Here is a 20,767-nt window from a genome sequence, read left to right as displayed (position 1 = left end):
ACCTTGTGTGTGTGTGTGAATACACACTGTGTCTCACACCTGTCTGCTTGTCTTCCCATTATCCAGATGGAGTCACTTCCAGCACCTGAGCCCTTTCCTAAAGCTTTGGTCATTGAAGACTGAGCACATTTGCTGGAGCGTGAGGTCCAGGTGTGGCCCCATGACCATGTGCTCCTGAGCTTGGCCCCAAGCATATGTGTGGCACAAGTTAAGAGTACCAGTTCTGGAGTCTGACAAAACCCAGATTCCATCCTTGCTCTGCACGTAATCACTATGTATGTTTCACATATGACTTATGTGAGTGTTACTTCTTGGAGCATTGATTCATTATCTGTTAAATGGGAAAACAGTTCCCATCTTTAAAGCGTCTTATAGGAGATGCTCTTAGTAGGGTGCCTGGTATGTTGTAAGCACGTAAAAATGGTTGCTGTGGATATTATTATTGTGGTTACTTCCACCTTTGCCTCAGACTCCCAAGCACCCTTTGGGAGGGAGGGCAGCCTTGACAGGGGGCTGTGTGTGGGGATAGTAGGTAGATGGTGTCTCATTAATGCCTCTCCCCAGATGCTCCCCCAATCCCAAGCCCTCATTACCTACATGAATATTCATAAGGGATAGCTTCAGCCCTGCTCTGTAAATGGGTCAGAAGCAGGAAGTGGAGGCCACTGCAGAGAGCGAAGGCAAGGGGACAGGAGGCTCAAAGCCAGAGTGCATCTGAGTCCCCATGGACGGGAGGATGGTGAGAGAGATGGACAAGGATGGTTGGGAGATACTAGGGGGCACCAGGGGCTTGATCAGGGGATTATTCCCATATTGCACATTTGAAAACTGAGCCCCAATGAGATCAGATAAGCGAACTCTTGCGGTGAGTGGCCCAAGAAGCCAGAGCCTGCTTCCTTGGGATCTGGAGAGTTTAGCACCTGTCTCGGCTGGGTGATGGGCACAGGGAGATGGACCAAATGATCACTGCAGTTTTCTCTCAGTGGACATAGTTGACATGGCATTATGCGGTTGGAAGAGCTGTGGTGATCCTGAATCCCAACCCTCCAGTGAGAATGGGTGATTTGCCAGAATCACACAGCTGCTGACTCCAGTCTTGCCCTTGGAGGTGTGAAAGACAGAGTGATTCTGGTCCCTTGAAAGAGATTTAAGACTGGGAGAAAGGTGGGTGGGTTGATCAGGATACTGAGGAATGAAGCTGCTTTATCCACCTCCTCTCTAGTCCCCTGAGATAACTGCAGCAGAAACAATCATCTCCATTTTACAGATGAGAAGGATGAGGCTGAAAGAAGAGGAAGCACCAGGACAAGGCAACACAGTGAGTTTATTGCATGGAGTGGGGAGGGGTCTGCCCCTCTGTGCAGGGCAACGCAGGGATGTGAGAGTCCAGTTTGCCTTCATCCTGGGTAGGGTGAGGGCACGACCTCTGTTTTTTCTGTTCTGGAAAGTTTCAACCTAAAAAAGTCAGAAGGGGCTGTCTCTCTACACTTGCAAGCATATTAATGCCTCCCTCTTTTCAGATGACTGCCTGTTTCTTAGGCTTTCCAGACATAACTGTTCTGTGAGGTTAAGCAGGATAATCATGCCCAATTCAGAGGAGAAGTGACCTCCATGACAGCAGAGGGTATGAGAGGCGGTGACAGAACCGGGGTGTCAGGCGTTGCTTGTTGAGGTCTTGGGTGATTTCTTTTATATTTATTTATTTTTGGCTGTGCTGGGTCTTTGGTGCTGCACTAGCTCTTCTCCAGTTGCAGCCAGCTGGGGCTACTCTTTGTAGCAGTGAACAGGATTCTCTTCAGGGTGGCTTCTCTTGTTGTGGTTCCCAGGCTCTAGAGCATAGACTCAATAGTTACGGTGCCCGGGCTTCGTTGCTCTGAGGTCTGTGGGATCTTCTCGGATCAGGGATTGAATCCGTGTCTCCTGCATTGGCAGGCAGATTCTTTAGCACTGAGCCACCAGGGAAGCCCTTCTTTTTCTTTTTTTAGAGAATATTTTTAATTACTTATTTGGCTGTGCTGAGTCTTAGTTGCAGCGCGTGGGATCTTTTCGTTGTGGCATGCAGGATTTTTAGCTGCAGCTTGCAGGATCTAGTTCCCCAACCAGGGATCAAACCAGTGCCCCCTGCATTGGGAGCGCGGAATCTTAGCCACTGGACCACTGACGATTTTCTGCTAGACTGGGTCATGGAAACGGAGGGGTTGAAGGATGGAAAATTTGACCCTTGGGGCAGAAGTGTCAAAAGGAGATGACCCTGCGGTGGGTGGCCATGAGAAGGATTCACTTCAGACTGCTGAGTGCCGGAATGAGGACACTGGGCTTGTGGGAAACATTCAGGCATTCATTCATTTGGGGCACTTTCACTGCCTTCGTGTGCCAGGCCCTGTGCTGTGCCCAGGTCAGGGGAGGGACCTGCCAGAGGTGAATCAAACAGTCCTTGGGTGGCTCAAAGTCACTTAAGGGTCTCAGACTAGGGCTGAAGATATGATTGGACAGAAAAAGAGGCACACTTGGTATTGTCACATCTGCTTTCACCCAGAGGAAGTAGGATGTCAGGGACAGGCCTTGGGTTCTGATATTGGGACCAGATTGGGTGGTCTTCTAGTGCTGCCCTTCTGAGCTGTGTGGCTTAGAGTAGCAATAGTAGCAACCACAATAGTCATAGCTGATTTTTATCAAGTGCTAAGTTTACATCTAGCATATCACTTTACTTCTTTGAACCTGTTTGCTTATCTGTAAAATGGGATGAAGTGGGAGTTAATCTACTTCTCAGGGTTACTGTAGGGCTTAAATGGGGCCATGTAGGTGGGAGAGTTTAGGGCTTCCAGGTGGCTCAGTGGTAAAGATTCTGCCTGCCGATGCAGGAGCTGCAGGAGACACGGGTTTGATCCGTGGGTCTGGAACATTCCCTGGAGGAGGAAATGGCAATCCACTCCAGTATTCTTGCCGGGATAATCCCATGGACAGAGGAGCTGGTGGGCTACAGTCCATAGGGTCACAAAGAGTCAGACATGACTGAGCACGCAGGTGGAAGAGTTTGGTATGAGCTTAGCTGTGTAGTAACTTTAGTTATTTGTGAGGCCATAAAGGAGTCCCATGTTTTAGAAACACAGAGATGCAGGAAGCTAGTTATCCTTACTGGGGCCAGGTAGTGGTTTCAGGGAGGTGGCTGCCCTCTTCACCGAGAAGACACAGGATAGAACCAAGAGTTTGAAGGGTTGAGAGGAGGATAAAAAGGACTTTTCAGGGGGAGGGTAGCCTGTGAGCAAAAGTGTGGGGGAGGGAAAGTGTAGGGTATGTTTGCAACACAATGAATGGCTCAGGCTGGCGCCCAGTGAGTCATCAAGGATGCAGGCAGGCCCAGATCTCTGACCTTGGGGCCAGCTTCAAGGCACACAGATTTCTTCCCTAACATTATCCCACCTGTGGTTGGGTGAGGAGAGAGGGCTGAAGAGTGAAGCGAGTGTAATTACAGAGCCCTGCTTCTGGGTTTCTCCCACCTCTCTGTGGGATGGTCTGGCAGGAATGTGACCCAACCACCTCCTCGGAGCTCCTTAGCTGGGGGCCAGGTTTGGGCATTCCTGGGGAGTGATGAACCACCAAGCACAGGGGGCTCTGGGGAGCTTGTGGCCCAAGCCCGGAGTCAGTTGAGCTTGAAGAACAGGTGGATGGAGGGGAGGACAGATGAAAGGGTGCCAGGCTGTGTCCTAGAAGCGGGGGCAGGGGGCGCACACCTGGCTCTTTGAGGTAGGTATCCTCATTTCACAGAGGTGAAGTGACTTGCCCATTTCTTTGTCCAATCATGCAACACTTCGGTATTGTGCAGAGGCTCTATGCCAAACGCGGAGGAGTCCCGTGTGACCATCTCTTGGGGTAGGGAGAAGTGTTGTTGAGGTCGTGTTGTGGCCTCGCCGGGGATCGAACCCAGGTCTCCGTATTTCCAAATTATCACTTTGGATCCAGACGTTGAGTCCAGTTGTGCGGCTTGCGCAGCAGCCGGAGTCTCCGGTACCCCCACTTTCCTTACGGTCCCGCCCAGCGCACCTGCCCCAGGTGAGTCCCGGGAGGCCCCGAATACCGCCGGAAAGCGGCGAGCCGTTTCGGCAGGTGGGGCGGAGCCGGGCCGGGGCGGGGACGAGGGGCGGGGCCAGCCCCGGGCGCCTGGAGCCGGACAGGAGCCGGCGCCCCTCGGCCCGCGCCCCACGCCGCCGCAAACATGGGGGCCTGCCTGGGCGCCTGCTCCCTGCTCAGCTGCGTGAGTCCTGACCCCGGCGCCCGCCCGCGCCGCCTGCCCCTTCTTCGGGCTCGCACGTTTGTCCTGTCTTCTTCCTCCAAATAGTTTCTTCTTTTTCCTTCCTCCAAACTTGTCTTTCTGGGCCCGCACCCCGCCTCCTGGCTCCTAGGGTACCCCGGATCACCGAGTCCCCCAACCCCCATCCCGGGTCCGCGGGCGCCGGAGACCGCCGGTGTCCGACGATCGGGTTACCGCGGGGGAAGGGGTGGGGCGCCCCGGGCGGGGGGAAGAGAGTGTCCTGGGGGGGCGGCCCTCCAGGGAACTGGGGAGACTGAGGCCCAGAGCCCGGGGCGGGGATGGGCGCTGCAGCCCCAGTTGGCCCAACTTGGAGTCGTCCTGGCAGTGCGCCTCTCGTCTGCCTCCCGGACGCTCTCTTTGTGTGCCTGCCGGTCCCTGCCCCTCTCTCCCGGGTGTCCTCTGTTTCTCTCTGTGTCAGGCTGTCTGTCCCTGCCCGTCTGTCTCAGTTTGTCCCTTTGTATGTGTCTGATAGCTGTCCGTTCGTTCGTCCGACTGTCTTTGTCCGTCCGAAGCCTCTGAACATCTGTCATTGTCTGTCTTTAAGGTTCCGTGTCTGTCCGCCAGGGTCTGTCTGCCCGTCCGGTCTGTCAGTCTCTCTCTGCCTCGTCCCTGCTTTTCAGTCTGGCTCAGGCCAGACTCCCGGGCACTTTCCCAGTGAACTCCAGACCTTTCCCTCCTGGGCCCCAGGGCCGAAGTAGGGGGTGGGGAGGAAGACCCTCTCTGCCTTTCTAAGCCGATCTTGAGCGAGCTTGAGTCCGTCTTGCGGGTTACCGCCAACACCGGCCCAACTCTGGGTGGGGAAACCCAGGAACTGAGGGAGGTTGGGGTGGGGGTGGGGGGACTACCTGGTCATCTGCTCGGAGACCTGGGGAGCAGCCAGCCGGTGTTGGCGCTGCTGCCAGCAGAGGGGAGGAGCGTCAGCCAGACCCGGGTGGGGAGGCCCTTTCTCCTTTTCCCAGCCCCCTTTCCTTTCCCTCTTCCCTTCATTAAATCTGAGGTTCATTCAGGCAGCCCCCTCCCCCTCTGCCCTACACAAAGAGGAGCCGAGAGGAGGGGGGAGGGGGTTCTGGTGGCTGCCGAATCCCAGACTTAACTTTCCTTTGTCCCCGATGTGTGTGAATGATAGGATGGGGGTGTTGGGGCCCACAGCTGGGGATCTAGAGAGATGTACTTTACAGCTATTTTCCGAGAAGGGTATCTGTACAGAGAGGCTATAAAGTGGGTCCCTGGACCCTTGTCCCCTCTGGGCCTCCATGTCCCCATCTATGAAGGGTGTATGTGTGTGTGCACACGCGTGTGCGTGTGCAAGAGCTGATTCCTGAGATCTCTTCCTGCCCAGTGACACCAAGGTTTGGGTTGGAGCTCAGGCCAGAAAAGGTTTGCTTCCTGGTGGGGGAGGGAGAGTTTCCTTGGAGTTGACTAGAATTCCGTCTGGCTGGGCTAGCCTGGGGGTGGGGGAAGTTGTTGAAAGGAGACCTGCTATTTCCTGGTGCCTCTGTCTCTCCGTCTGCCTCCCTCAAGATTTAAAAGTGCCCCACCTTGTTCTTGGCATATAGTAAGCTCTCCAAACAGGAGCTATTGTTATTATCATCTTAAAAAGGTGGGTGGAGAATTCCCTCTGGAGCCAATTGCTGGTCTCTGAGTCAGGCTCCTACAATGCTGAATCAGAAGGCACCAGATAGGCCTGTGCCAACCCACGGGTTACAGATGAAGAAGCTGCAGCCCAGAGAGGTTAGCCAACTTGCTTAAGGTTGCACAGCGAAAGGAGGAAGATCTGCACGGTCAGGATTAATATCTGATCCCTAGTCTAGGCTTCTGCCCACGTCTCCCCTCCCTTCATATTCTGGGTGCTGAGGGGCAGGGTTGGCCCAGAGTAGAATCTGGAGGTTCGGGAGGTTGCAGGTATCTAATGTCTGCAAGGGGCCTGCCTCTCCTGTTAGGAGCCTCCCCTTGGCATTCTGACCTCTGATGTTTACCTGGTACTTACTGCATGCCAAGTACTGTGCTGAGCCCTTCATCCATGCCATCTGATTACCCACCCACCCCACTCTCCCCTACCCCGCACCATGAGAGAGTTAACTTATTTTGCAGATCGTGATACTGATGATGGCCACCATTGACTAGGGCCTTACCTTAGGCCCGGAACTCAGAACCCAGCGGTGTAGTGAGCATTTTGTATATATCCTTTCATTTAGTCCTCACAGCGACCCCAGTGAGGGAGTTAACATTATTCACAGCTGAGGAAGCTGGATCAGAGAGGGAAGACGATTTTCCCACAGCCACACAGTATTAAGTGGTGCTGTTGGGCGCTGCTGGATAACCAATAACAATGTTTCAATGGACACTTGTCCGACAGGACTGGAGTTCTAATGGGGGGTCGCCAGGCATCTTCAGAGGGAACATTTTTTGGCATATGTGGGTCCCCTTGGTCAGATGCAAATCTGTCATGGCAGGAAGGGAATGAAAGTGGCTCTTTTATAAAAAAAAGTAATTTTATTTATTTATTTATGGCTCTGCTGGGTCTTCATTGCCACGTGGACTTTTCTGTAGTTGCAGAGAGTGAGGCTACTCTTTAGTCACCGTGTGAGGGCTTCTCATTGTAGTGGCTTCTCTTGTTGCAGAGAGGGGGTTCTAGGCAAGAGTAGTTGCAGCACACATGCTCAGTAGTTGCAGCTCATGGGCTCTCGAGCACTGACTCGGTAGTTTTGGCACACAGGCTTTGTTGCTCCGTGGCATGTGGAATCTTCCCAGACCAGGAATCGAACCCGTGTCCCCTTCATTGGTAGGTGGATTCTTATCCACTGCACAACCAGGGAAGTCCACAAGTGGCTCTCTTGGTCAGTGTTTGTGCTGGACTGAAGGTGAGTCCTGGCTAGGAGGAGATGATAGACCCACTAGGGATGGGAGTCACCAAGCAGGTCAGCACAGGGTGAGTTGGACAGTCGGCAGATACTTAGGGATGGCCTTCTACAGGTGAGGGAGTGTGAAAGGTGTTTGCATCAGACCAATTGGTCTGGGTCCTGGCTTGGTCTCTTCTCAGCTTGGTCTGTTCTCAGCTGTGTGACTGAGAACCTCTCTCCTTGTCTGTAAAGTGGAGAGCACAGTGGTACCAGCTCTCAGCATGTTGGGAGGGTTCTGTGGGACTTAGCCTGAAGCTGGCGTGCAACGGCTGCTCTGTAAGCACCCGCCAGTGGTAAAGCACTGGACACCACATTCGAGGAAGTGGGGAAGCTGCTGAAACCCATGGCTGTCTGATGGGCTCCAAGATGCTTCACTGCCCTGCCTGGAAGCCCATTTTATGGCTGAGGAAACTGAGTCCCACAGGGGAGAAAAGAGACTTGTCTAACGTCATCCTGCCAGCTGGCGGCAGGGGCATGACAGGGCCCTCTCCTCTTCATACTGCATAGGGGAAAGAAGTGTGCTTGAAGCAATCTTGGGCTGCCCTCTTCTCCCCTGTGTTTTGTCTTGGGCTAGAGTACTCTTGCCTGGAAAATCCCAAGGACGGAGGAGCCTGGTAGGCTACAGTCCATGGGGTCGCTAAGAGTCGGATATGACTGAGCGACTTCACTTTCACTTTTCCCTTTCATGCACTGGAGAAGGAAATGGCAACCCACTCCAGTATTCTTGCCTGGAGAATCCCAGGGACGGTGGAGCCTGGTGGGCTGCCGTCTATGGGGTCGCAGAGTCGGACACGACTGAAGCGACTTAGCAGCAGCAGCAGCAGAGTGGCTCCAGGAGTTGGTGATGGACACGGAAGCCTGGCGTGCTGCAGTCTATGGGGTCACAAAGAGTTGGACACGACTGAACGACTGAACTGAACTGCACTGAGGGTGGCTCAGCCAGCTCGGGGATGCCACGGAACCTTGCAGCTTATAGATGCTCCAGCCCAGGGTTTCCTGAGTTCTGAGTTCTCCTTTCTGAGAATCTGGCTGGTGCTATGATTCCTCCAATCTAAGTTCTGGTGCTTTTCCTTTGTTGCCTTTCCCCTGAGTGCATTTGGGGAGGGCTGTGTTGTAATCTGAGTGTAGGAACGGTGTAATAGTCTACCTTGGCCTTTCACATTGCATCCCAAGCATAGCCTGTGTTGCTGTCAATCTAGGGATTTTCATCTTTCCTGCTTCTGTACCATTCCACGGGGTTAGTAGTCCACCACTGTCCGCTGGTGTGGGGCAAAGAGGTCATTTGCAGTTTCTTGATATTCTAATAAGCTCATGCAACCTAAAGCTTCGTGCCTATTTCAGTTTTTTCTCTTAATTTAAAATTTTTCTTTTTTTAATAATAAAATCAACTTTATTGGGGTATAATTTACATTTAACTATATTTAGTTTCTTATACCTATTTAAGTGTTACCAACATATCTGCTTCATTCAGCAGAAAGATCCCTCTTAAGGGAGTACCATGCTGCAGTGATGGGCATTTAGTTAATTTCATCTTTCCCCTATTGTTTTCCTCATGTGAGCAGTGTCACTGTGAACATCCATGTGTATGTGCGTGTGTGTGTGTTTGCTTTTACTCCATGGGCTGGTATTTGTGTAGGAAGAAGTTGTGGTCGGAGTGATCCCCAGAGATGGGGAGTGGAGATCAGAACGTATGAATAACTGCAAGGATGCTCCAGAAGCAGCCAGGGTGGGAGGAAGGGGCTGTGTGTATTTCTGTCTCCCAGACCTCGCCTCTCTGGCTACCAGCCAGGTCCTTGGAAACCTGAGGTTTCAGGTATCAGAAATACCTGGATTTTGATCTCTAAGAACTAGAGTAAATTGAAAGGCCAGGCTCCCTGACTGCAGTGTGGCAGCTTTTCTTGTGTCTCAAATGGCTCAGATGGAAATGGTAACAAGCCAGAGCCGGGCCTTGACCTGGGTACTTGGGTACTTGGTTCCTGAGATCAGTGCCTGTTGTTGTTCAGTCGCTCAGTCATGTCCGACTCTTTGTGACCCCATGGACTGCAGCACACCAGGCTTCCCTGTCCTTCACCATCTCCCAGAACTTGCTCAAATTCATGTCCATCGAGTTGCTGATGCCATCCAGCCATGACATCCTCTGTCGTCCCTTTCTCCTCCTGCCTTCAATCTTTCCCAGCATCAGGGTCTTTTTAATGGACTGGCTCTTTGCATCTGGTGGCCAGAGTTTTGGAGCTTCAGCTTCTGCATCAGTCCTTCCAATGAATATTCAGGATTGATTTCCTTTAGGATTGATTAGTTTGATCTCCTTGCAGTCCAAGGGACTCTCAAGGATCTTCTCCAACACCACAGTTCAAAAGCATCAATTCTTTGGCACTCAGCCTTCTTTGTGGTCCAACTTTCACATCTATACATTATTACTAGAAAAACCATAGCTTTGACTATATGGACCTTTGTTGGCAAAATAATGTCTCTGCTTTTTAACCCCCTGAACTGTGCCTGTTGGCCTCCCTTGGTTTTCTTGGGCACTGGAGGGATTGTTTTCATTGCTGGGGTGTTTTGAAATTAAACGAGACTGCCACCCATGACTTAGCAGACCCTGGTGCAGACAGACTTGATCTCGAGTCCCAGCTCTTCAGCTTACTTGCAACGTGACCTTGGTGGTGCCATCTCCCTAGGTTTCAGTTTTCCCATTTGTAAATGGGAGGTTACAGCATACTTCAGAGTGTCAGCAAGGCTTAGTCTAGACAGAGTGCTCACCAGTGTCTGGGACAGAGTAACTCATCATAAAGGGAAGCCATCACTCTTATTACTGCCATCCACTTGCTGTGTGATTTCTGGCAAGTCTATTAACCTCTCTGATCTCAGAATGCTTTTTATTCTTTATAAAACACTATTTCTGGCATTCGCTTATCTTCTCACCCCCACCCCCACCCCCACCTCCCAAGTAGCCATGGGTAGGAGTCAGGGCTCTGGGCGGGGTTTGCAAGATACAACCAGAAATTGATGGATGGGTGGATTGTTATAATTTGGACCCTGAGGGAGAATTTCATTCTGCAGGCATTTCATTTAGCATCCATGCTGTGCTTGGCTTTGTGGGTGAGAGAGATGGGTTACAAGGAGCATTCCCAGGGGCCTTTCCAGTCTGAGGGGAGAGGAGGGAGGAGACGGGAAGGCAGCTGCACCGCAAGCAGAGTGTGTGATACCCCTGTGACCAGTCCAGAAAGCAGGGGACAGGGTCTCAGAGGAGCAAGGGATCCTTTCAACCTCTCTCCACAAAGCTGGTCACTCAGTAGAAGGCTGTTCCTGTCCCTATCCACTTTGGGAGGTGGTGCCTAATGGCAATGGAGGCCCGTTGCTCATAGGAAGAACACCAGGGTCCTGTACGTGGCTGCCAGGCCCCACCAGCCTGGCCGACCTCACCACTCACTTGCTCTTGAAGCTTTGGCCACAGGGCCTTCTTTTTCTTCCTCCAACACTCAGATCCTGCCCGCCCCCAGAGCCACTGCAGGCTCTCTTCCTTTTGTCTGGAACACTTTTTCTTCATCTTGGCCAGAAGAGTGAGTCCTCGCTGTTCAGCTCTCAGCTTAAAAGGCATCCCTTCAGGGCAGTGACTTGCCACCTCCCATCTAAACTAGGCCCCCGCCGGTCACTCTCATGGCAGCACTTACCATGACAGGTGTAAGGACGTGGTGAGTCTCTTTCCTGCCCTTGAAAACTCCAGGAGGGTGGAACCTGTGTCTCTTGCCCTCCCAACTCGCACATACCTGAATGAGGAGTCAGAGCTGTTTAGAGGAAGAGAAACAGTGACCCACAGATATCTGGATGTAGGCCCGTTTCCTCCAAGGCTGGGCTGTGGAACTGGCTTCCGTGGGGTGAGGCTATAACTATGAATGGAGTGGCATCACCAGCCCCTAAGCGATTTCAGCCAACCCCAGAAAGGGAGGGGCTGACAGAGGGCAGAAATGCCTGAGACAGAAGGGGTTGGACGCCTCTGCTGTCCAAACTGGTGCAGCACCAGGGCGGGAATCCCAATCTCTCATATTCTTCATTCTGTTCATTCAGCAGATGTTGAGTGATCAGTGCCTGCTGTTTCTTGAGGTTTTAACATATGTCTGGTACCATGCCAGACACTTACACTCGTTCAACAGATAGTCCCTGAACTCCCAATGATGTGTCAGGCCTGGTTCCCATTTCTGGCACCTCCACGGTGAACAAAACAGACAAACCCCCCTGCCCTGGTGGAGCTCACACCAGTGAAAGGCAGGCAACATGAGTCAACTGTGAAGCCAATCAGGTGGTTGTCTAAGTCCTATGGAGAAAAATAAAGCAGCGAAGGAGGACAGGGAGCCTGAGGGAGTTAGAATTTAAAATCCTGATTTTATTCTTAAAACTGCCATGTGAGAACCAGGTACCCTTTTGATTTCCATTTTATGAAAGAGGAAACTGAGGTTAAGAGAGAGTAAGTGAACTGTATAAGGTTACATAGCTAACTAGCGACAGGATTGGCCTTCTGGATTTTTTTTTTTCCACTCTGCTTCATCTGAAATAAGAAACAGTGTGACCTCAACTCTCTCTCTCGAAGAACCCCTGAGATAGATCCAGGTATGAATCTGTGTTCTGTTGCTTGCTGGCTGTGTGTCCTTGGGCGACCCAGCCTCTTCCAGCCTTGGTCTGCTTGGCCTCTCCCTTGGGCTTGAAAGTTAAATGGGGTGATATCTGGGGAACAGGTATCCCTCTGTAGCGTGGCATGGGAGGGCTCTTCATAGGTTTGGAGATATTGACCAGGCAGCGGGCAGTGGGCCCCAGGAGGATGCCATGTGCTCGGGCAGGGAAAGGGAGAGGAGGCAGGGAGTAAGATGCCGTCCCCGCCCTCCCACAGGCGTCCTGCCTCTGCGGCTCTGCCCCCTGCATCCTGTGCAGCTGCTGCCCCTGTAGCCACAACTCCACACTGAGCCGCCTCTTCTTCACGGTCTTCCTCTTCCTCGGGGTGCTGGTGTGCGTCATCATGCTGAGTCCTGGCGTGGAGAGCCAGCTCTACAAGGTGAGCCGTCTGCAGGAGCTGGCCTCTGGCGAAGGCTCAGCTACCAGGGGGCCCAGCTGATCAAGAGGTGGGCAGGACAGGGAGGGTTTGGAGTGAATCACAAATAGAAAGCAGTGGACTGCTGAGGATGAAACCCACTCTGTGTTCCCCGAAGCCCATATCCCCCTTAGCACCATTTGCACACCCCACCCCCGTCCTGGCACCATCCGAGGCTGTTAGCCTGTCTGCCCATAAAGGAACAGGACTACCTTGTCAATTACCAGGGTACCTGGAGACACGTTTTAGCCAGCCGCCCTGTTTTCAAGAAACACCAGTTTGATATTTGGTAGAACATGTTAACCTTGAGCCCACAGTGCAGCTGCTTATAAAAAAGCCGAAAAGTGGAAAAAATAAAAAGAGATGGGCAGGAGTGTCCAGCACACTGATGCTCCAAGCTTACATTAGGGGGGTTGTTTCTTCACATTGGGAGGAGGGTTTGATCCTCCTTGCTTCCCATAAGCCATGGTCCCCTTGGGGAGTCTCATGAATCATTATTGCCCCCGCTCCAGACTTCTCAGTATTTCATAGCCATTGACACAATGAGGCCAGAGGTTCTGACATGCTAGTGTGCACAGAGGCATGAATTCCCTGGGGAGTGTGCTAGAAATGCAGAATCTCAGACTCCACCTTAGAGACTCTAGTTCCATAGGAGAGGGGACCGCAGCGGATTCTGATGTAACTGGTGGGTGGAGAGCGCTTTGGAAAATCCTGCCTTGGACAGTGCGGTGTAGTCCTAGGGTTGTGAGATGATAGTAGGGAAATTAACAAGATCTAACTGGACGTCTGTCCCTGGGGGGCTCACTCACAGGACTTGAGCGGCAGAGGTGGGTGGGGATGGAGATGGGTGGTGGATGGAGGTGGGAGGCGCAGACTGCTGTCCAGCCCAGGCCTCCTGGGAGAACCTCTTGCCTGGTGGGGGGTGGGCCTAGGCAGAGTCACCCTTGGGGTCTGGGTAGGGTGGGGTGTTCCAGCTGCTCTGTCTGTCTCCACAGCTGCCCTGGGTGTGTAATGAGGGGACCGGATCCCACGTCATCCTGCAGGGCCACATCGACTGTGGCTCCCTGCTTGGCCACCGCGCCGTCTACCGCATGTGCTTCGCTATGGCAGCCTTCTTCTTCCTTTTCTCTTTGCTCATGGTCTGCGTGCGCAGCAGTCGAGACCCCAGGGCTGCCATCCAGAATGGGTGAGGAGGGGCCCCACCTGCACCCTGAGGCCCTCCCGCAGTGGATTTCCCCATCCTCCGCCTGTCTCCAGACCCTAACTTCAGACTCAGGAGCTGCCGAAGCCAGGAGGACACAGCACAGAGATCAGTTCATTGAGCAGTACCCATTTCTCAGATGAGGAAATAAAGCTCAGAAAAGATAATAGCATGCCTACAGTCACACAGCAATTTAGTAGCACAGTTGGGGCTAGAACCCGGGTGGCCATCCTCACCCCTAATTGGTCCTTCCCTCTGCCCCTCAGGACTTTTTCTAAGGCCAGGACAGACTCTCTGTGCCCATCAGACCATCGGAAAGTCCCTACCATCTCTCCCAGTACCTGTTCTGTGGGGGTGGGATTCTGGGGGGTCAGCTTTTCCTCTCCCCCTACTCAGCCCTCTTATCTGACCTACCCATTTCCCCACCATAGGTTTTGGTTCTTTAAGTTCCTGGTTTTCGTGGGCATCACCGTGGGCGCCTTCTACATCCCTGATGGCTCCTTCTCCAACAGTAGGTGGACTTGGTGGGGAGGGATGGGGGCTACCAAGAGGAACAAGCGCTGGTGCCCACTGCTCTTTGCACCCAGGAGACAGGCCTCTGGTGCTTGGCCACATGGCCTTTGGGCAACTCCTGGGGTTGAGGGGACCTGCCTTGAAATCCAACCCATACCCTGCCACAAGGCATCTCTGTGTGTGGCCTGGGGCTCTCTGAGGGAGGGGACATCAATGAGGGGTGTGGCACGAATGACTGTTGATTATATGAAAGTGAGTGTTAGAAGAGACCCTGGAGGGTGCCTGCCCCAGGCTGCCGCCCCACAGCTGGACCTCCTTGCTTCCCTCCCCTCTCCCCACCCAGTCTGGTTCTACTTCGGTGTCGTGGGCTCCTTCATCTTCCTCCTCATCCAGCTACTGCTGCTCATCGACTTTGCGCACTCCTGGAACCAGCGGTGGCTGTGCAAGGCTGAGGAGTGTGACTCCCGCGCCTGGTATGCAGGTCAGTGCTATCCCATGGCCTCGTGCAGGGGCTGAGATAACTGAGGAGAGGGGCATCCCTGAAGGACGGGGACCTGGAGGGCTCTCTGGTCCCTGAGATGCCTCCTGCCTTAAGACAGGAACTGAGCCGTCCGTGGCAGATGGAGAGAAGGGTATGTGTGGGCAGGGCGGCTGAGGTGGGTCAGACGAGAGCCGCACTGGAGAGCCCTGGAGGAGGCTGGTGCAGCAGGCCCTGCAGAATTGACCACAGCCAGCCAGACCAAATTTCAAATGACCCCTGGTTATTGAATCCCCAGTAGCAGAATGGGTCCCTTTTCAGATTGATTTTCTGAATCAGTCGAGAAGAAAGGCTCACTTGGGGTTGGTTTGGTTGTCACACCTCCCTGATCACCACGCATCTATTTCGCTCTTTCAAAGAGTGTTCTCTATTATTGTCTTTATATTTATGGTGACCTTATTTGCGGCACGTGAATCATTTTAGTTCAGGGTGGGGCAGGAGCTCACAAAGGCTGGGTGAGGATGGAAGTTTAGCAGACACTCCTTGGAGGAGGAAGCTGGGGCCTGAGACCAGATGACTGCTCGATGAGGGATGGGGGTCCTTGTGCCTCCAGACCCACCTGCTGCTGCCCCTCCCGCCTAGGCCTCTTCTTCTTCACCCTCCTCTTCTATGCGCTGTCGATCACGGCTGTGGCGCTGCTATTCGTCTACTACACCCAGCCCGGTGCCTGCTATGAGGGCAAGATCTTCATCGGTCTCAACCTCACTCTCTGTGTCTGCATCTCCGTAGTTGCTGTTCTGCCCAAGATCCAGGTGAGTGCCCTGCCCGACCTGAAACCAGGCCCCTCGGTGTGTGGGATTTCTTGTAGGAACCTTGGGGGCTGGGGGCCAGGTCTCTCCATCACAGAGGCTGGGGCCAAGAGTGTGGGCTCCCATGTCAGCCTCCCTGGGTTAGAGTCTCAACTCTTGCATTTAGATGCTGGCTGTCTTTGGGAAAGTGCCTTCACCTCCCTGTGCCTCTCTCATCTCAAATGTTAATTGGGGACAGTAACACTTTTTGGATTTATTCTCAAGATGGAGACCATGTTTGTGAACACAGAACAGTGCCTGTCCTATTGATATCCATCAGACATTGGCTGTTGTTATCATTATTTCAGTGTTACCAGTTTTTATGCAAATCAGGAGAATATTAGGAAAGGTCACTAAATGACGATTCCTAGACACCTTAAGAAGTGGTGTTAGAAGGTGCAGTTCCACAGTTTCCAGTCCCAGACTCTCTGGGATAATGTGTGGGGGTAGCCAAGGCAATCTTTTATTCTTCAGAAAGGAGGCCTTCTGAGTCCAGTGGTATTTCATTTTGGGATATCAGCCCATCAGTGGTTTCAGAGGTAGCTTAGATAGTCTTTGAGGGTCCTCAGCAGAAAGGTAGGGAACCTTCCTTTGGGCCAGAGCTTCCTTTTGCCAGTGATAAATTGGAAGCCCAGAGAGGGTGATACTTCTTTTCCAGATCACACAGCAATCAGTATTCATTCAGCAAATACCTCTTGGGCACCTACTGTGTGCCAGGCACTCTTCTAGATGTTGGGGATACAGCTGTGAGTAAGAGGAGGAATAATAATAGCTGACAGTTAACAGCATCTGTTATGTCATTTAGTCCTTGCACCATCATCATCCCCACTTTTCAGATGAGGAAACAGGCTTAAAGAAGGAAGGAGAACTTGCCTAAGGTCACATGGCTAGTAAGGGGTGGAGCTGGGATTTGAACCCAGGCAGATAGGCTCCAGAGCCTGTGCTCTTAATCATAGAGTTCAGATTAATATTTTCGTGTGTGTGTGTGTGTGTGTGTGTGTGTGTGTTGGGCACTGGGAAAGAATAAGCCAGGTGAGGAGATGAGGCCAGGTGAGATAACTTTGGGTAGTAAGTGCTATGTAAAAAAATAAATGGAATGTGGGCTGAAAAGGAGGTGGGCTGGCAGGGCCAGGGGCTTCTGCAGTCAGGGTTTTCAGGGCCTTCTTGGGGGTCGTGTTTAAGCAGAAGCCTAAATTCTAAAGAGGGACTGCCAGTGCAGAGATATGAGGGAGGAACATGTTGGGAAAAGGGCATGGTGAGTGCAAAGGCCCTGAGGTTAGAGAGGACTTGGCAGAGGCTGAGACAGAGAGGTGGCCACTATGGCTGAGGAGTAGTCAGCAGGGAGGAGGTGGCGGGGACAGGGCGGGGTGTGTGGGGGGTGGTCAGGTGAGGATGAAGGTGGGGTAAAGGGAGGAGAGCTTTAACTCAAATTGTGAAGAGGTGCCACCCTTGAAGGGTTTTCTCAGTGGGGGAGCAAGTCAGGTAATATGTTAAGAGAAAAAATTAGAGCTTTACCTTTGGGTGGGCAAGGTTGGGCAGTGGGCGGCCCAGATGGTATGTTCTCCCAAAGGGCATGGGGTGGGATGGCCCCAGGTGGTGGGGGTTTCTGAGGTCCCCCGGTTGGGTGTGAGTGGGCTAGGCGGGGGTGGGGTGGGGTGTGCCAGGTTTGGCAGGAGTCACACTGATGGACTGCTCTCGCCAGGATGCCCAGCCCAACTCAGGTCTGCTACAGGCCTCGGTCATCACGCTCTACACCATGTTTGTCACGTGGTTGGCCTTATCCAACGTCCCCGGTGAGTAGAGGCCTGGGTTCCAGGAGGCCTGGTCTTCTTCCTAGGCTGGGGACTCTCAAAGATGTCAGGGACACCCCAGCCCCCACCCATTCCAAGACTCAGTCCTTCTGGGAGGTGGGAGGACCCCATCTGTTCCCAGAGCTGTCTCTGTTGTTTTGTCTTAAGTGCTGTTGCTAGGACTTGGATGGTTGGTTGTGTGTCTGTCTGTCCATCTGAGCCCATCCTCTGGGCTCCCTGGCTGCTCAGACCTGGCCTGTGGTGGGCTGAGGGTGACCATGCTCCCATCCCCAGACCAGAAATGCAACCCTCACCTGCTGACCCACTTTGGCAATGGGACGGTCCTGGCAGGCCCCGAGGGCTATGAGACCCACTGGTGGGATGCGCCAAGCATCGTGGGTCTTGTTGTCTTTATCCTGTGCACCGTCTTCATCAGGTAAGCGGAGGGTAGGGGTAGGGGCTGGTCTCTGGGAAGGAATCATGTTTGGGAGCCCTAAGCCACAAGTGAGGGGAGGGTGTGGGAGCCAGGACACCAAGCTCAGCAGGGGGTGTTTTCTCAATTTGATGCAATGGGCTGGAATCCAGGTCTTCATTCACTTTTTTTCAAGATATGCGTTAGGTCTTCAAAATTGTTTATGTGACTCAAACTATTCAATATAGTTAAAAATGTCAAGACCTCATTATAGAAAAGCAACGATAAAAAATAGTCACTGTTATTCTTTATTATGAAGAGGAGGCAATAGGTAACCCTACTTACTTAAAATGAGTAAAAGGAAACCAAATGTAACAGCAGGTGAGCATTATTGCGAACACTATTAATGAATGTAATATGTGGGATGAGCCTTTGCAATACTAGGTTCTCAACACATGCTTATCGAAATGGCAGATAAACAATCAGAATAACAGGGGCTGTTTATCTGGTGTCTACTCTGTGCCAGGCACAGTGCTAGGAATTCACACCGATATTCCATTTAATCCTCTCACCAACCCTGTAAGGGAGGTACTGTTATCTCTGATTTTATAGACAAGGAATCGGAGGCTCAGAGAGGTTAAGTGTCTTGCCCAAGGTCACACAGGAAGTAGGGGTAGAGTTGAGTCAAGGCAATTTGTTAACTCCAGGGCCCAGTGCCTAACCACGTGAGGCTCGGGGACCCTGGTGCCCATGGTCACTGTGACCAGTGCCGTGGTGTGTGAGGCCTCCTGGCACTGCCCATTTGCTCACCTTGCTGGTGATGGTCCGACAGCTGTACCCACATTGTCCCCCCACCTCCCACAGTCTGCGCTCCTCGGACCACCGGCAGGTGAACAGCCTGATGCAGACGGAGGAGTGCCCGCCCGTGCTGGATGCCACGCAGCAGCAGCAGCAGATGGTGGTCTCTGAGGGCCGGGCCTTCGACAACGAGCAAGACGGTGTCACCTACAGCTACTCCTTCTTCCACTTATGCCTGGTGCTCGCCTCTGTCCACATCATGATGACGCTCACCAACTGGTACAGGTGCGTGGACTGAGCCTCAGCATCCACAGTGTATGTGCTCCATCCCTTCCCCTCTGGCCCCGTGCTGAGGTTTTCCTGGTGCCTGCTCGAGACTTGGGCAGGGAGGTGTCTCTCTAGGACCCTCCAGGAAGCCTACCCCATCTCTGCCTCAGTTTCCCTGCCAGTGCCTGGTCTGCTTGGTAGCTGGTACCTTCGCTGAGTGCCTGAGAAGTAGGGCTCATGGGAGGTGAGACTGGGCCTGGGCAGGGCAGATCAGCTTTGCAGGTCAGGCATAGTGTTTGGGGTTATGGGGCCACATTTGGGATTCATGGTTGGAGAGTTAGGAACAGGGTGTGGGGTCAGAATTGAAGTCACAGGGTCAAAAACAGTGGTCGTGAAGTTGAGAGTTGGGACTGGGGCCATATAAAGTCACAGATTTGGTCATTTGGTTAAAATTGGAGTTTTAAGGCCAGAAAGCCAGAATTGAAGCAGCCAAGTCAAAGAGCAAAGATCAGAGTAACATGGTTAGAGGCCAGGACTCCGGGGACAGGGCCAAGGGTCAGAATTGAGGTCAGAGATACCAGAAGTGTGGTCATAAACTCAAGCTTGAGATTAGGGGATTGAGGTTCAGAGTCAAGACTATAATCAGGTTCTTCAGGGTCCCAAAGTCAGGGACCAGGAACGAGGTCACAGAATCAGGATTACAGGGTTAGTGACCAGACAGGTCACAAAATTACACCTAGGACTAGGATCAGGGTTGTAACTGAGGTCAGGGTCAGGTCTACAAGTACAAGGTTAAGAACTGTATTTAGGGACTTAAGGCCTGAAGCTCCAATTCTTTGGCCACCTGATGTGAAGAACCAACTCATTTTCCAACTCATGAGTTGGAAAAAAAGCCAACTCATGCTGGGAAAGACTGAAGGCAAAAGGAAAAGGGGGCTGCAGAGGATGAGATGGTTAGACAGCATCACCGACTCAACGGACGTGAATTTGAGCAAACTCCGGGAGATAGTGGAGGACAGAGGAGGCCTGGCGTGCTGCAGTCTGTGGGGTTGCAGAGTCAGACTTAGCAACTGAACGGCAACCACAACAAGGCCAAGTGTCAAACAGATCAGAGATAGGACTAGAGTTACAGGGTCTGAGCCAGAGGTGAATCAGGGGTCACAACTGGATCCTAAGGGGCCAGGACTGAGGCCAGAGATCGGGGCCAGGCTCACTGGGATGATGGTGTGTTCCAGACCTGGTGAGACCCGGAAGATGATCAGCACGTGGACCGCTGTGTGGGTGAAGATCTGTGCCAGCTGGACGGGGCTACTCCTCTATCTGTGGACCCTGGTAGCCCCCCTCCTCCTGCCCAACCGCGACTTCAGCTGAGGCAGCCCCCAGCAGCCACTCCAACCTGGTGCCTCGGGGCTCGTGACAGCAGGCTGAGCCCCCCGCCCCACCTCCAGGACTTGCCCCTGAGCTGGGCCCCTCTGTTCTTAGTGCCTTCAGGGAGGATTAGCATCAGATCCCTCCCTGCCACTGCCTCCAGCTCCCCACTCCAGAGCTGCCGCCTCCTTCCCCTTGCCCCTACTCGCCCACACTCACCCTTTTGCGAAAAAAGGGCCCCTTGTTCTAAGGCTCCCCGGGAGAGGGTCTTGAAGGAGAGAAACATCGAGAGCCACTCAGAGTGGAAGTGTTCACTGCGATGGGGTGCCTGGCACTGAGGCCCCGGTCTTCCTGACCACGCACCCCAGGATGGCCCATCCCCTTCCCGGGTTCCGTGCCTTACTGAGTCTCCCAGACTCCACCAATAAAGAAGCCGGTGCACATGCCTCCCATGCCTGTGCCCCTTCCCCCTCGATGTGGGCCCCTTCCTGACTGGGGACCACTCTAGCAGCTGGGAACAACGTCAGGGCAGAGGGGGCTGAGGGGCTGGAGGGGGGACCTCAAAGGTCAGACAGAAGGGTCCTGGCTCTGCGTCTGGATCATGGAGAGACTGAGGATTGGGGCTATAGAGGAAGGAGGGGCTTTGGGAAAAGGGAGCTTTGAGGGGTCAGAAAAGGGAGCCCTGGAGCAGTGTTAAGTGATGAGGCCAGAGTCGAGATGCGGGGGGTGGTCATGTGGGTGGCTGAGAGGCTGGTCTTTGCCTCTCATCTTACCAGCACCCACCCTGAGGTCTTCACACCTCTGAC

At 53.0% G+C, this 20,767-nt stretch overlaps 1 protein-coding gene across 12 annotated transcripts in view; it reads left to right on the top strand.

Annotated features, from left to right (window-relative positions):
* The window catches only part of SERINC2 (serine incorporator 2), a 52,174-nt gene extending 31,761 nt beyond the window's left edge, over positions 1–20,413 (top strand). For 3 of the 12 annotated variants that reach the window (XM_081586048.1, XM_081586051.1, XM_081586050.1), the window contains 10 exons: positions 1,268–1,318; positions 12,089–12,250; positions 13,282–13,472; positions 13,919–13,998; positions 14,344–14,481; positions 15,121–15,290; positions 17,029–17,119; positions 17,411–17,552; positions 18,393–18,611; positions 19,829–20,413. In XM_081586048.1, the coding sequence (XP_081442174.1) occupies positions 1,268–1,318; positions 12,089–12,250; positions 13,282–13,472; positions 13,919–13,998; positions 14,344–14,481; positions 15,121–15,290; positions 17,029–17,119; positions 17,411–17,552; positions 18,393–18,611; positions 19,829–19,964 (1,380 nt within the window). In that variant the 3' untranslated portion in view covers positions 19,965–20,413. Of the gene's footprint in view, positions 1–1,267; positions 1,319–4,160; positions 10,899–11,791; positions 11,812–12,065; positions 12,251–13,281; positions 13,513–13,861; positions 13,999–14,343; positions 14,504–15,051; positions 15,291–17,028; positions 17,120–17,410; positions 17,553–18,392; positions 18,612–19,828 lie in introns of those variants that run through there. The other 9 variants (XM_081586053.1, XM_081586054.1, XM_081586052.1 and 6 more) reach the window with 9 other exon arrangements.
* The last annotated feature ends 354 nt before the right edge of the window (positions 20,414–20,767 follow it).

The sequence above is a fragment of the Giraffa tippelskirchi genome, chromosome 3 (genome assembly GCF_054371585.1).
Source record: "Giraffa tippelskirchi isolate mGirTip1 chromosome 3, T2T-mGirTip1v1.2.pri, whole genome shotgun sequence".
NCBI lineage: Eukaryota > Metazoa > Chordata > Mammalia > Artiodactyla > Giraffidae > Giraffa > Giraffa tippelskirchi.
Note: the sequence above shows the minus strand (reverse complement) of the source record. Positions and strands in the feature narration are given on the sequence as shown.